Raw genomic sequence first — 16,429 nt, 5'->3', positions numbered from 1 at the left:
AGTGGGGGAACTTGCACAATCGGTGGCTGACTAAATACTTTTTTGCCCCACTGTACTTGCTGGTTGTGGCGATTATTCCTTATCATGAAATCATAGGGTTTTTGAGCACTTGGCAACATATGCTTCTGTGTTGGTTGCTGCCTCATGAAGGCATTGCATGATGGCTCAGAATTTGACATCAATGAACTGCACAAATCATTAAAGCTCGCAAGATAATCACTAAACGTAAGGTGATAAACTACAAGCAGACCCATGCATAAATAAACTACTATTATATGCAGTTAACATCTCCCCAATACATATCCATTACAGTTCCTCCCCTCTTCATCTCTGCAAGCCACCATTGGTTGTTGACAAGAAATGCATAAAAATCAGTGCAGGGGAAATATGCTGGGATGCAACTATGAAATACTGTTCAGTACTGGGAGTTTTACTTCATTCTAATAGGATTAGTAAGCATTTATTTCGCCTATTTGGCAAGAACATGAATGTATTTGATGCTCATTTATAAGGACAAGTGCTCTACTCAAGCTTTAAAACATATAGATCAATACATCACCAGTGGCCCATAATATGGACTTAATATGTAACTTTTTAATGCTGTTGATCCTGCCATAGCATTACTGACCATGGTTAATTACATAAAGCGACTAATAAGGGTAAATCCCTGGATTAATGCACTTGCCTAAATGTCCCCTCTAATCTCAACATCAAAACAAAGTACAGCTTTAATAAAAAAGACAATATGTCAGTAGTTAATAGTTTCATGGTAACATTTCACTAATTGAAGAACAACAAATATCTACAAGACTAAATGAAGTGATGAGAAGTTGGAGATCACAAAACTCACTTTACATAACAATGTACATGCCTTTCTATGTAAGCAGACACACGGCTGATGAGTGCTCCTGCAGAGTGCTATAAATGTGTTAGTCAGTGTGATGGATTGAGGAGGGATTATTTAACTATTGTGTTGAAATTAGGGAGGTGATGTGATCGCTGAAAAACTTGCAGTAATTCCCAAAATAGAAATACGGCGAGTTTTTCAGTAGGGCACTTAAACAGTTGCTGTAAATATCTTAGATGTTCACAAAAACGTGTTTGAAAACAAATTAAAATTTGTTCTTAAAATTAATTTGTCATCAAACACACAGGAATAAAATGTGATTTGTTTTTTTATATGATGGATGCATAGAACCACAACATCTAGTACTCGTCATTTGTTAAAATTAACATCTTCCATATTACTTAAACAAACAACGGTGCAGATAAAGTAATGTGTACCTGACAACACAGATCAGGATCCAGTGTACTGGAGAAGGGCAGAGGTTGCAGATGAGAGGCAATAATCATGGGTGGGTATACTTGTGTCCACTATTCAGGTTTTCACAGGTGAACATCAGGGGTACTTCCTTGCTTTTGTTTATTTTTATGCACCGGCCATCTTGGTATCTATCAGCAAGGTGCTGAATCATGCCCAATTTATAGACTCTTTGTGGCAGTGGCACTGAAACCTTGAGGGATATGGTTGGTAGGAAAGACCTGCTTGATTCAAACCTGAGTGGCTCTTTGGTTATTGGAACTCTGCTGTAGTTTTGCTACAGTGTTCCAACATAAAGATGTGTAGTATTGGTTATTATTTATAAGTGTAATATTGGGTATTAGACACATGATTGCAGGCTATTTGGTCCAGGTACAACCATAGAGTGTTTGGTTTGCATTAAAAGTCAGACTCAGTTCCCAATGGGAGTTCAGCTTCACCAGGGCTGCACTTTATCAGGATGTTGTTCACAAGTAAGGGGGGATGGAGAAGGAAGTTTAATTTAAAGGACTGACGCCATGTCTGCCATGGTGCTTGTGCCATACAGCTTTATTGTAGTGTAAAGAGAGCTGTGAGTGAAAGCAAAGCAGTCAGTTCACCAAACAGTCTGCCTTCCCCATTTTATCTATGACCAAAAGCTGTGGGTAGTCAACAAAAGGATAAGCTCATGGATACAAACTGCAGAAACAATCTCCTTTTGAAGGGTCTCTGCACTTACTAGATAGCTTACAGTAGCACCACTACACATTTACACATTGCAAGTACCCAGTTTTAGGTAGCCTTTGACCTGAATGCCTCCTAGGTAATGTGTTTTATGATTGTCAAAATGGGAGGAGGTTCAGAGGCCCCGTGGACTTGTAGAGATTATGGCTCTCGCCTGGTCTGGGAATGCTTTGGTCCCCCACAACCACTCTTCCACCACTCCAAGAAAAGCTGGAAGAGGTGGCCGGGTAAAAGCAGATCTGAGTGTCTCTTCTCACATTGAATATGAATGAGTGAATACATTGTGCTAATCAAAGTTCACTCAGTTTACCCAAATGTGAAAGTGTAAAGTTAGTAAATTGACTAACTTTGTGAGCTCCAGTCACACAGCACTAATGTGGCTAAACACAAAACACTGATTATTAAGCAACAAGATAAGTCAAATGCTACTCTTATTTCAAAAAGCTGATTCTTTTTATTTAGATAAACAGAACCAACTTTTTGGGATGTCCTTGCCTGGATGATTGAGCATGCATCACGATATTTCCATCAAACATTGAATGGCTGCAAATTTCCTCCAACTCAACAAGGGGAAAACTGAAGTCCTCATATGCGGACAGATTTTTATCCCAGATGGTGAGAACCCTTGGTCCTCTTTCAGTGTATGTTAAATCCTCTATCAGGAATTTAGGTGTGACTTTTGACTCGACTCTCACATTGGATGGGCATGTGAAATCTCTGGTTCGGTCTTGTTTTTATCATTTAAGAAGTGTGGCTAAGTTAAGCCCTATTTTATCTCACCCTGAACTGGAGATTGCTATACATGCATTTATTTCCTCACACTTGGACTATTGTAACTCTTTGTTTATGTGTCTAAGCAAAGGTTCTCTGGATCGTCTGCAGGCTGTGCAAAATGCTGCCACTAGGCTGTTGACAAAATCCTCCAAGTATTCACATGTGACACCATTGCTATTTCAGCTACACTGGCTTCCTGTTGAATTTAGAGTACGTGTTAAGATCCTGGTCTTGACATTCAGAGGCTTGCATGGACTGGCACCAGCCTACATCTCCGATCTGCTACAGCCCTATGTCCCTAGCAGGTCCCTGAGGTCATCTGATCCAGGCTTACTTGCTATAAAACAGACTAAGGGTGACAGAGCTTTTACCACTGTGGCCCCGAGACTCTGGAACTCTCTCCCTCATACATTAAGAACTGTGGACTCAGTAGTTGTTTTTAAAAAACAACTCAAAACTCACCTTTTTAAAACAGTTTTTGGTTAATTTTTGCCTGTTTTATATTGTCTGTTTTACCTTTTTATTATTTGTTATCTTTTGTGCAGCACTTTTTGACTCTGTCTAGAAAGGTGATATATAAATAAAATTTTATTTATTTATTATTTATTTATTCTTTTCTTTTTTTATTTGCAACTTTCATTTAACATTTTTTGTTAACTGGATTAAATTATCTTCTGGAAACTGGACACTGTGCCTTACACCAAATATAAGAAGAACCTTCCATTAGTTACATATTTTCATAGTTCATATGCATATATTAGATTTGGATGTGTGCATCTGTGCGCTGCTGATCATTCTGAGCTGACCTCAGTTCATTTTTCCCCCAGCAGAGTTTCTCCTTGGGAAAGCTAGGTCACAGAAAGAAATGGTGAAAATCAGGAATCTGGGCCTTGGTGCTATATATAACAATTAGATCAGGCAACTTGTAAAAGTAGATAATATGACAGTCTTGAGAAAATTGAATTATGTAGATAATGTAATGATGTACTCATTCAGCGCTTATCTATTGGAGCTGGGCTACATGGGGAGAAACGTGAGCAGCAAAGAGATTGGGACTGTGTATTTCTCCAGCACCAAAATTAGGCCTTGCAAGCGGAATAAAATGGTTACATGTGGCTTGATAAGCATTTAAAAGGTTCACTGAATGTTGATTATTTCTAGATTATTATTTTTTTTATCCTTATTTCAGACATTTTCCAAAATGGATTAATGGCGTTTCCTGAAATTTAATCTGCTGATGTGTTATGAGTACATTATCAGGCCTGACATTATCAGCTGTACAGGGCTCCTGAGCAGTCTGGACACTTTAGAGTAGAGTAAACTGATCCTCTGCAGACATGATGTTGGTCTGTTTAAGTATCTTTAGTCTGGCCTTCTTGCTTGATGATAGGTTTGGAGAACAATTTTAGCAATTTTAGCTCCTCATAGAGTTGGCAAGGTGCTTTGATGATGGCTTGCTGAAAGACTGGCATGTTTAAAAATAAATAAATAAAAAGCTTACAGTCACATTTAACCCTAGAACACTATCGCTGGGTGATTTACACCCGAGAAAATACATTTACATGATTTCTCTCTCCTGCAGCTGTTTGCGTGTCGAGGAGCCTGTGCCATCACCAGGGAAGTCTCAAATGTCCCAGGAATGGGTGGACCAAAGACCAGCTTTCCAGAGTCATTATTTTGTTTTAGGAGTTTTATTTTTCATTTTGTTAGACATGGCACAGTTGAAAGTAAAAGAAGACCACTCTAATTTGTCATGTGTTGTCATATTTTGATATATTTGATTACTTTTCATTGGTTATATTATATCGGGTAAAAATCACCCGGCATTAGTGATCGTGTTACTATTTATAGCGATAGTGTTCTAGGGTTAAATTGTGACACATGATTCCAATGGCAAAAGACTTAAGTATGACTCACTAATCTCTGGTCATAATAGGTGAAGTGGGTGTGTGTATATGTGGCCTCGGGGAAGAGAAGAGAAACTAGAGATTGTTGAGCTGTTGGAGATGAAGGTTTCCCTCTAGTTTTCTCACTGACTTCTCATTTGCCAAAGCTCTCTGCAAAACAGCACTCTTACTTAAGTTGGATCTCCCTATTAGGTGTAGCTCTACTATGAGAGCCAGTTAGCCTGCACATCACACTGCTTATTGTCTCTTTGTGGAACACAAAGTTTGGACACTTCTTTATTCAGGTAAGATGAAAAATTTTCTTTTGGCTATGCCAGTGTAGATTTAAAACAGAATATTTATTTGAGATATAGGTAAAAATGGAACTTTTTTCAATGAGGATACTACCATGTTATTTATTTAGAAAACTTAAAATAAAAAATAAAAAAATGGAACTAATATAAGTTATCTTTGCAATCTTTTAAATTATCAGTGTTAAATTGTTTGTATTTGTGTGTTGTGGCTTTAATTTCAATATGACATGAAAACCATTGTGTTTGTGTGTGCATATCCATATGCATATAAGCAGTATTTCTCATACACTGAAAAAAGATGTTGGGTTTACTTAATTCAATAGTGGACATTGGTTGCACACAGTTGTTTTGCTTTGGCAGAAACTTAAACAACTGAGTTAAATCAACACAACTTATTCATATTCAATAAACCTGTGCATTTTGTGTTGATAAAACATGATTGAAACATGTTTAAATGAAATAAGTTGAGCTCTTGGAATATTTTAGTCCTTCACGGTTTTGTCACTTTATTCCAACACTATTCAATAACTTTTACCCCAATACTGCTCGGTCACTTAAATACTTAAATAATTAAATGTTGTCTTCATATTACATAATGTTCAACAAAGTCTAGAGTCTGGTTAACATAAAAACTGAATGGATTTACAACAACTTCCATCCTGCAGGGGGACTGGGGCAGCTCGTCAGTCTATCACAAAGAGACAAACAACTATTTGCACTCACATTCACACTTATGGGTAATTTGGAATCACCAATTAACTCTTATTTTAACTCTAATAACTGCATGACTTTTAACTGTGGGAGGAAACCAGAGTACTCAGAGGGACCCCACTGCAAACTAGCCAGATTGTGGTTTTGGACCCATGACTCTCTTGTTATGAGGCAACAGCACTAACCACCACGCCAACAACCTGTAAATCGAGGCTTAACAAAAGTAGGAAAGCTATGATTACAAGTCTTGATGTAGAATTTTCTGTACGTTTTTGTCCTTGACAGGTTAAACCACTTTCCTTATTTTCAGTGTATGTATAAGGGTTTCAAGGCATCACTCAAGTAAAACATAAAAAACCCAATAAAACACATGGAAGTATTGTGCAGATTTTATTACCAAATATTATTTAAAACTATCATTAAAACTAGTAACAGTTATTTATTTAGACTAAAATCACATGTTTAATCACTTTAGACTAAATTAATGGAATGAGCACTTGCAAAACTGAATCTCGGCAAACTATTGGGAAGCATGTACTTTATATTAATACAGTAAACACAAAATAAGTGTTTTTGAAATGCCAAAAAGTACCTTGCTTTGGGAAAAGAAAAATGCAAAAACTAATTGTTACACACTGAAACAACTAGTGCAACAAACTCAGTAAAACTCAGCAGTAAAATGAATGATTTCTATATTAAAAGACAAACATGAAGCGCTTGAAAACATTTCAGGAACTTTTTTATGAGCATTGTGTAGCTAATGGAATGTCTACACTACTACTACACCAATGTATATTGCAGCATTCCCACTGCTAATCATAAAAAAAAAACCCAGATACTAGAGTCATGTGAACAAAGGAGGGTTTTTTTGGGGTTTTTTTTGTGTGTGTGTGTGGTGTTTGTTTTTTGTTGTTGTTGTTTTTTTATTTATTTATTTATTTATTTTACATTGGCTTAAATGAGGTTTTGTATGTACATATTCAGAAAGATTAACCCTCTCAGGCTCAAATTAAGTTTTTTGTTGCTAATGCACAACCAAGTCCTGCAGTGGTACTTCTGAGTAAAAAAACTCATAAAATATGTATGTGGATAATCAGGTTGTTAGTTTTTAACTGTTGCAAATCGGCAACGTCTGCCTTGACAGGGTTAACAGGGCATGCTCATTATTTTCCTTTCTGTGTATAATCAGAATCCATTATAGTCTTTATAATTATCTGATCGTAGGGCTGAAACCAATTCTTTGTATTATCTACGAACCATAAATTTTATATTTTGATCTATGAAACTGTGTCAGAAAACTGCGACAAGGCGCATCATCCCCTAAGTGAAATGTCCAAAACAGATAACCATCTAGATTTTAATTTACAATAATGTAAATAGCCAAATACTTGCACAATATTTGTTGTAGTTGTTAAATGAACTATAAATGTGTGATTATTCCATCAATTTTATCTGTTTTGGTGTTGAATGTAGCCTTATGCAATGTTGAAAGGGGTTCAGAAACATCACTATGTCTGATTCAGTGGTTGGGCATTTTGATTTCCATCATTGTTACACAGAAAATAGTTAAAAATATAGAGAATTAAAGTTGCCGAGCTTAAAACGGATTCCAGTTTTGACTGAGGGCTTTAATGACAGAAAGTTTTTCTAGGAAAGAAAATGTGAATCTGCAACACCTACTATACAATCCATTCAGGAAAGTCATCCTCACTGAGTTCATTGAAGTGGTATATATTGTTGAATCACTACATTGTATCTGTGGAGGAGAGGTGCTGTCTGCTGGCCATGACAGGGACAGACGGTGTTGGCATGGCCTGAAAGGAGCCATCCTCCTACCGCATGTGCCAAATGGTGTCAGTCTGCCACTGGCTTTCACAGCACGTTTCACACTGGAGGTTGTGGGTAAAGGACCAAGAATACATTAGGCAAAGCTGTTGAAGCATATGGCACATTTTGAAATGCACATGGTGCTTTGATTAATTAGAAATTAGGCAGTTTAATTGTTTTCTTCTTATTTTGATCACAATTCAATTTAATCTATTGTATCTTTTTTAAAAAGTGTTGTTTTCCTTTCATTATTATTAACCCCGGATTTTTTTTTCTTGCTTCACTGCTTCATGTCGAGGTGCAATCAAAGGGCACACAAACATCATGAGACGTTTCTGATCTTAGTGTTTCTCCCCAAACAGGAATTTGAACTGGTGACTGGTCTGTTTTTTAGACCTTCAAGCTACTTTGATGCTGTAATCGATACATAGTGGTATAATGCTCCTTCCCCTCAAACCATCTTCTCCTCTTTCTTCCTTCCCACTCGCTCATGTTTGTATTCACTCAGTAAGTCATGTGGTTAGAAACTGTCTCTGAAGCAGACAGCCTGGAATGTGCAGCTGTTTTACAGTATTTAGTAAGATAAAAATCTCACTCGTTATCCATCATCCACAATGTAGCAAAGATAAATGTCTACACATAAACATTTGTATATTTTGATGTGCACAGAAAGGTTTAAAAATCTGTTATTTTTTCAGTATATAACAGTAAGAAGGTCACTTAGATCTATAGATTTTCCAGTGTCAACTGATTTGCTATTCTTATTGAGTAGGATTTTGAAAGAGTATTTTGTGGAAAATGTAATTTGGCTATGTTTGTACACACAAACAAAGAATTAGACTCTGGTTCATACAGGAATATAACTGAAATAAAACCAGTTGGAAACCAGTTAAGTTTAGTAGCCTGTAACAAAAAAAGGCATCAGAGATGAGTTTTTGCTCTCTGGTGCAGATTGATTGCAAAGTGCTGGCAGTCTGGTTGCATTTATTACTTAAATAGTAATTATTTGAAAACCTTAACTGTAGTTAGTCAAAGTAAGATCACAATTATCTAGAGACAGTTTGCCTCCAGCCACGTGACCTTGCAGTCAAAGCAGTCACACTCTTAACCTCTGGTCAACTAGTTGGTCACTCCAGCTACTTGCAATTGGTTGCTTAAGGCAAAAACAATTCAGTCCAGTCACCGGGCAAAGACGTTGTGATCCTATGTACTATAGTGTGACTTAGCCCTTATGTTAATGTTTAAAGGTCTGCATCCATTAAATAAATGCTCACTGATTTTTCTGTTTCTAAAACTTCTTTTCCCCACACAAAACCAACTCTGTCATTGTTTGGTGGCATTTTTAAAATCTGCAGAATGTTTATCACAAACTGGCTAAAAGTAGGTGTCAAGGAGTCCACACAAGATGTTTAATTGAAGATAATTGAATAAACATAAACTAATCAAGCCACAGACATTAAAGAGGGTTAATGCAAGGTGAATTGGAAGTGAGACTGAACAGTTTATCTGAGCCAGCTTATTTAGCCTGTGAGGCCCAGATGAATGCATTAGCTGATGGCCCTGCCATATCAGCCATTTATCAGTAGAAGTGCTCACCCCATCCCACACCAACCCACACCCCCCACCTCTTAATAATCAAGATTCAACCTTGACACTGGAACTGAACTAATCAGAAATAAACCAAAATAACAGAAGGCAATATTGAAACATTTGAATATTTATTATTACACATAATACTGCTACAAACATGTACTACTATTGCTGCTGCTGTTGTGAAAATCAATTTTTATCTTGTACTTGTTGTAACTGCTGTACTGTATTTGTCTTTCCTGAATTCTTTTCCAGATCTCAGAGCAGTGACTGTCAACAACCATGAGCAGCGGAGTGAATATCAAAGTCATATCTCGGAGGCAGAGTGACGCAGGTGTCAGCTCCAGTCTGCCGTCACCTCGAAGCACAATGTCGGTCTCAAAGGCAGAGCCCAAAGAGCAATATAGTGGGCTCCCAAATCCCACAATGCAGTATCAGCACAGCGCAAAACGACGGCCTACATATTCTTCATTCTCTGGTTCTTCAGGAGCTGCAGAGTTGCTGAGAGGTGCCGCTTTAAAGAACAACCTGCTGCACCAAAAGACTAGCATGTATTCACATAGAAGCTCAGCAGCTGCCGGGCGAGCTGATGGAACCTGCTCAGCTTACAGCAGCCCTCAGATACCAAAGAGGGAAGTTCCACGCTCGAAAGACACATCAGACATCCGCAGCGACACGATAACCCAGAAAGCTTTGAGAGACCTTCAGTTAAGAAGAAACACTAACAAGAACTGGACCTTTGGAAAGTATCGTCAGAGGAGTGTGGACAATGCACAAGAGGGTAACACTTTGCGACACCGCCCACCAAATCCTCAGGTAGGCTACGGAAGAGGACGTCTTCTTTATAGTAAAAATGCAAATGGGAATGAGATACCAGGAGTATCTTCAGCAGGAATAGAGAACTTCCAAAAAGAAGTGAGGAACATCTCCAACTATGACCTGGAAGCTTCTGACAGGGAGCTTTTCAACAAATCAAAGTCTTCCCATCAAACATTCAACCTGCCACGCAGAGGGAGTGAGCCAGGAAAGGTCAACATGGCTGCTGTTGCTCCATTTAGATTCAGGTGAGGGCAGTGTTTCACCTTTTAAGATAGGAAGATATACAATAGATTGCAGTTTATTTCTAGGACACAGAGAAAATAATGCACACTCATAATGTCTCATACTTTTTTATTATTCATGGTCTTATTAAAAGAAAGACATCCCCCCACTGGTGTCTGTTTATGCATATAGCCTCACTCTCTTGAATGCAGTATTCAGTGGTCAGAAGTTATGTCTAAACAGACATGGATCTAAACCACCGTTTGTTTGGTTGACCCGTTTGTTTCTTTGTTTGTTTGTTTGTTTGTTTTTTGTAGGTTTAAGATTCACGAGGATACAGATACCTCCCTGGATGATCTCAGTGACTGCTCCTCTGACTCCATGGAGGTCTGTTGTGATGATCTAGGTGAGTCTTTTTGAAATCTTAATGTTTCTACTGGACACATCTGTTGTTATAAAGCAGTTGTTCTTAATGTGGGATCTTGCACCTCTAAGGAGTTCCCAAATAACTTTGGAGGGTCATAGACTTTGGAATTTCTGTGATCTTTGCTGTTGTCATATGAAATGTTTAATTATTCTCATTCATATGAGTAAATAAATATAAGAAAAATCAACAACTCTTTTGTGGAAGTGGCATCAAATTTAAGGTAAAACTCATTAATCTTTTATCTGGTATTCCATTTCTCTCTTATGGTTTATTCTTTGCTCTTTGATATTCAGTTAAGGCAAACAAATCACCTCCAAATACATGAAACACTCACATGTGCTTTTAAATGGGTGCCAGTATAAACCCAGTAAAATTGATGCTTAATGATAAAAAGGGTGAATTCAGGATGCTAAAAATTATGAGCAAGACTGATGGATTTCCATCAGTCTTTGACTTTAAATCAATTCACTCTTCTTCTTTTCACTCTTTAAGTCTTTTCTAGTATTGTTATCCCCAAAGGACCTACTTAATTCATTACAAAAATGAACTTTTTTTCACTTAAAACTGAAAGGGTCAGGCAGGTTATGCAAAAAAAGAATGAAAACAAGAAAAAAAAAACCCTGTTTTTCCATTTGTATTATATGCATCATGTAACACTCAAGTTTTTATATGGCTGACTGTTGACACTGAACTCAGTTCAGCTTGACAGTTGTTCTCACCAAACTGCCGCCAACTCGCAACAAAATCTTTATACTGCTTGTACCACCTGTTATGTTCATCAGGATTTCCTGAAGCACTTCACTTTTTCTTTGTGTGCATGTGGGAAAACAGATTGTTGGCAGCGAATACTTCTCTCAAATCGCACACCACTGTTAATGCAGTACTGTTTATCAATGTTTTTGACATCTCTGATGTGCCATTACAATCAGATTTCCATTTTTTTGCATCCCTGCTGTGTAAAACATAAAAAGTTGAGTTATTTTTGCCTCAGCCCTGTTCCTCACACATCCTGTTGCTTGGACACTGTGATACAAACATGACGTGTGAACATAAACAGGCACAGTGTGTTAAAATGTTTTGTATGGTCACTATTTCATTGTTTTAAGGGATACACTTTTCCAAATGAAGATTGAAGCAGTTACCAGCATGGCAGATCTGTTAAATCAAATTAGAGAGACTATTTTATTAAAGCTCTACTGTAAGTAAGTAATATTAATTAAGAGAAATAAACAGACATCACAGAACAAAATTATTATTTAAACCCGCATGTTGTAAAACTGTTACACAGAAGCTTCTATATTTTATATTTTAATATTAAACATTGTTTTTAACCATTGTTGGAGATGGACCAACTTCTTTTAGAACTGTCACAATGATTAACAGTAATAAACTGGTCAAAAATGAAAAACCACTAATCTTTTCAGACAACAACACACAAACAACTAAAACTCAAAGTGTGAGCAACAGAGTGTGGAGCATTTAAAACGTGGACCCCACCATGATGTAATCGATTGTATCTGAACTCTTGAATTCTTGATTGTAATATTGTGGTTATTTACTTTTGACCCAGTGTCAATGATGTTTAGAAAAGAGAATGAAGAGCATCAGCAAATTTAACTTGTTTGGGCAGTAAGTGGCATACATACACTATAGTGTTGAATCGCATGGCTGCAGATACCAGTTTATTTGTGTATCTTACATGCATGGAGTCTCTGTCTGTCTGTGAACTCCTACACAATCAAAAGCTGAACATTAAAACTTGGCACTTCGGTACATTTTAGACCCCCTAAAGGTTCTTATTTTTATCAAATATGTTATCATGTTGCCTAGCAACCACTTATCAACAGACTGAGGTGACCTATTTGTAATGTTTAGGCATCTATAATAACTTATAAAGGCATCATACTTAATTTCATAACAGCAACTAATTTATATCTGCAAAATATTTGAATTCTGCATGAAATAGCATGATGTCATCATGTTGCCTAGCAACCACATATTAATGGGCTAAGATGGCGGCATTTATGAACCTGTAACACTTTATAAAGGCATTGCTTAATTTCAATTTCATGACAGTAACGTCTAATTTTTAGATCCACTAAATGATATTATGGTCTCATTTTTAGTAGATATTGTGACCATTATGTTGCTCAGCAACCGCCTACCAATGGACTAAAAGAGCCAATTTTTAGCATCTTTGCACCTGTAACAGCTTATGAAAGCATCATATCATTTTTCCTTTTTTGTGTGGGTGTGGCCTTATTTTCAGCATGTTAAAATCCCATCATTTATAGCCAAAAACCATGAATATTATAGTGTGCTATATAGGACATATAATGAGCCCATCGCATTGCAGCCAACTAGCAATGAACCAAAATTATATTTATATAGTATATCAGGACATGGGCTTGGACATGTATGAGTATTACTGGCATGAGTTGAATACAGAAATCAATAACTACAACTGGACTAGATTTAGTCTTGGTTGGGCAACTAGTACATTCAGCCTAACAGCAAGCATATTGACTCAAATGAACAGACAGTGATGCCCTCTTTAATGATTGAGTTAGCAAAATTCATCCCAGTAAAACTGAATTTACAGGGATGCATTCAAGTATTTTGAATTAGTTATGTTGTTTATTTCTGGATCACCCAAATCACACAGACTTTGAAAATGGCCTCACATGAATGCCACGGGCTATTTGAAAACCCTTTAGCTGACTTCTTAATTATCTTAATCACTTTGAGGGTTGAGAGCCTTCAGCCAGCCTCCTCTGGGAGAGACCAGACCAGCAACTGAGTGGTCCTCTGCCGAGGGTGGACAGATGCATGACTGAGAGACTGAGTGGTTTGATGGGAGGATCAGCTTTCACCTCCTGTCTGGGAGTTTCTCTTCTCCCCAGTGGAAAGACTTAGGGAACGCTTAAATTCATAGAGATGTGTCTTTGTAACCTGTCATATGTCTTCAGCTACATAGCTGGAAGATGAAGTACATGTGTAATACTGATGGTTCCATTCGGCAGAAATAACTGTTCAGTTAGAAAAGTTTCCGGATAGGAAGACTCACTACTTTACAAACAGCAAGTAGTAGACAAGACCATTTAACCTTTGCTATTGTGTCTTGCAGCTTGAGCTCATCAGTAGACTTTCGTTCGGGAAAAAAATCATAATGTGAGAAGCCCTTAAGGCTTCTCACATTCCAGCTAACACAATGATTCCATTACATCTGTATTTAGAGACTCTTGCATCGCATTAGTTACCATATGACTTCAACACAATTTTTACATGTGCTTTTAATTCTATGCTTCGACCTACAGCTCTCTGCAAAAGGTACACTTGCACACATTATGTCAAGTCACATGACAAAGAGGCTGTTCAAATCATCTTGGACAGATAGTTTCTAATGACTTTGGCTGTATGGTTGTTGTTTGATTGCTTGGATATGATTCTTGACAATATTTTGTGATCAATATGTTTCAATATCAATATCAATTTCAGTGTAATATGTTATCCCACCTATTTGTTTACATATGAAGCGGGAAGGCAGTTGTTGTTTAGATCATTTGCAACATTGATTTTTTTCACAAATCAGAGATGTTGTGTTCTTTTTAGGCACACACATTTGTGTTTCATTAACTGGAAATGGCAATGGCACGAGTAAGTGGAATATGTAGTAAATCACTAGTTGATGGAGTGATGGGTGCTGCTTAAAAAATTTCAATATATTCTCCAAACTCAGCATGGCACAAACCATTACAAATAAACACTTTCAGAATGCAATAGGCCTTTTTCACATTCTGTCTGAAAGCCCAGTAATGTCCATGTGACTCTTTGTGGTTTTCCCCTTCATGCACATGTGTTGGTCTGCCTGATGTTCCTCAGTGCATTGCATCATAGCAGCTGAGCACCCCAAAAATGATTACACGTGCTGAAAAAGGGAAATGCACCACAGACAGCTGTGTAGCTGTCCTGCCATAGAAGTGTGTGCGCACACACACACACACACACACACACACACACACACACACACACACACACACACACACCTGCATTCACATATGGCCTCCTGGAGGATGTGAATCAGACCCACATACAAAAGAAACCAAATTAAAGATTCAACTCCACCCACCTCTCTCTTGATGATGCAGTTTTAAATTTAAATTCAGTTTTTACACGTTTTCTAAAGGTGACAGTCACTGGTGAGGTTTATATGTTGTTAATGTGTATTGTCTTCTTATTAACTTCCAGTAATCGGACTTATTCATGTTTGTAATGCTGGTATTAATTCAACGTTTATCTTAGCTACCACCAAGGAAATTTATAACAAAACTATTAATTATAAACAATGAAATCTGTACATTACAACCAGTGTTTGGTATCTGTACATTTTATCTTTGTTATGAATTGCTTTTTCCCCTCGTTATGGCAAATGTCTCTGCAATCTACCTGCACAAGCATTTAGCACCATCGGGCCTTTCTTGGCTTTTTGGAGGCTTGCACACAAATATGTCTTCACAGCATCTGTGCGGCTTGCATTCCCGGAATCTTTCCCGCTGTTTTGCCAAAGAGCTAAGCAAATGAACATATGACGTGCCATAAATCCTGCATCAGGCAAAAAGGGGTTTTGCATATAAACCCAGTCAAAACTTTATTTAGATGTTAAGTTTGTTTCTATGTTAGTTTCAGCATGCTAACATAATTAACCCTGTCATGCATGAATTATGACAACCTCAATCAGGATTTTTTTTCCTAAAGTATTTTTATTCATTTTTAGGCATGAAAAGATGAATAAAAATACTTAAGAAAAAATCCTGATTGAGGTTGTCATAATTCATGCATGACAGGGTTAAATAACAATAATTACAATAAAACACGTCAAACATCTATAGTAACATTAAACGACCAGTGGGTGGCAGGGTATGGAGTGACACATCAGTGTCCAATGTAGTGGTTTATGTGCAAGTATACCATCAACACTGACACAAATACAAGAAAACAGCCTTTGAATAGAGGTCCACTGTATTGACCACTATGTGTAAAAGGGTTAACAATGTCGTAAACCAGAGACTTACTAGATAAAATTGAAAAGGACCATTAATTCTGAGAGGGAATGACCATATCTGGACAAAAATTTTAAATAAAGTTAATGGGATTTATACTCTAAATGTTTTTTGTTTGTTCTAAAGTTGATGTTGAATTATTCCTCTCTGGTCCAAATTAATTAGTTGGCCCACTTAAGGGACTTTCAACATCATTTGGTAGAAAGTATTCAGTTTGTCAATGTCTGATGCAATCTTTATGCATAGGGGGCTTGTGATCCTATGATTCATTATGAAATCCCCACTCCCTAAACAAACCAGTTATTCACTGCATCGCAAGAGTGAGGTCACCGGCAGTGATCGCAAGTCAGGCAGGGAGGCTTGGATCTCGTGATGAGGAAGAACAAGAGTTGACATTGTTCCAGAAGCTAATTGCCAGATCAAACAGGGTTGCTAGTCCATGAGCCACCCCAGGTGCTCTGAAAGCCTAATAAAAAAGGCGTTGGAGTGTGTTGCCAGACTATTGTGAGAGTTAGAGTTGAACCCTCTCGACACTTAAGCAAGCAGGTCAAACATATCCGGTGGATTTGCACCATGTAGCGTTTTTTTAGTCATGCTGGTTAAGTGAATTGTGTACTTTAAAGGATTTTTTTTATTTCATAGAATGATTACATATCAACATGTTCTCATTGTCACAGTTTAGTGTTTGTGTTTTTTTTTGTTTTGTTTTTTTTTTGCAGCTGTGGTTGTGCATATCTGGCGTGTCTGTGAAGGTT

General features: G+C 37.4%; 1 protein-coding gene across 14 annotated transcripts in view; it reads left to right on the top strand.

Annotated features, from left to right (window-relative positions):
• Positions 1-16,429, top strand: part of nav1b (neuron navigator 1b) — a 99,765-nt gene that overhangs the window by 36,246 nt on the left and 47,090 nt on the right. For all 14 annotated transcript variants that reach the window (XM_042219011.1, XM_042219009.1, XM_042219010.1 and 11 more), the window contains exons 2-3: positions 9,402-10,210; positions 10,505-10,593. In XM_042219011.1, the coding sequence (XP_042074945.1) occupies positions 9,429-10,210; positions 10,505-10,593 (871 nt within the window). In that variant the 5' untranslated portion in view covers positions 9,402-9,428. The remainder of the gene's footprint in view (positions 1-9,401; positions 10,211-10,504; positions 10,594-16,429) is intronic.

Source organism: Haplochromis burtoni, unplaced genomic scaffold (assembly GCF_018398535.1).
Source record: "Haplochromis burtoni strain Fernald_Lab_line unplaced genomic scaffold, NCSU_Asbu1 Contig_26, whole genome shotgun sequence".
Lineage (NCBI taxonomy): Eukaryota > Metazoa > Chordata > Actinopteri > Cichliformes > Cichlidae > Haplochromis > Haplochromis burtoni.
Note: the sequence above shows the minus strand (reverse complement) of the source record. Positions and strands in the feature narration are given on the sequence as shown.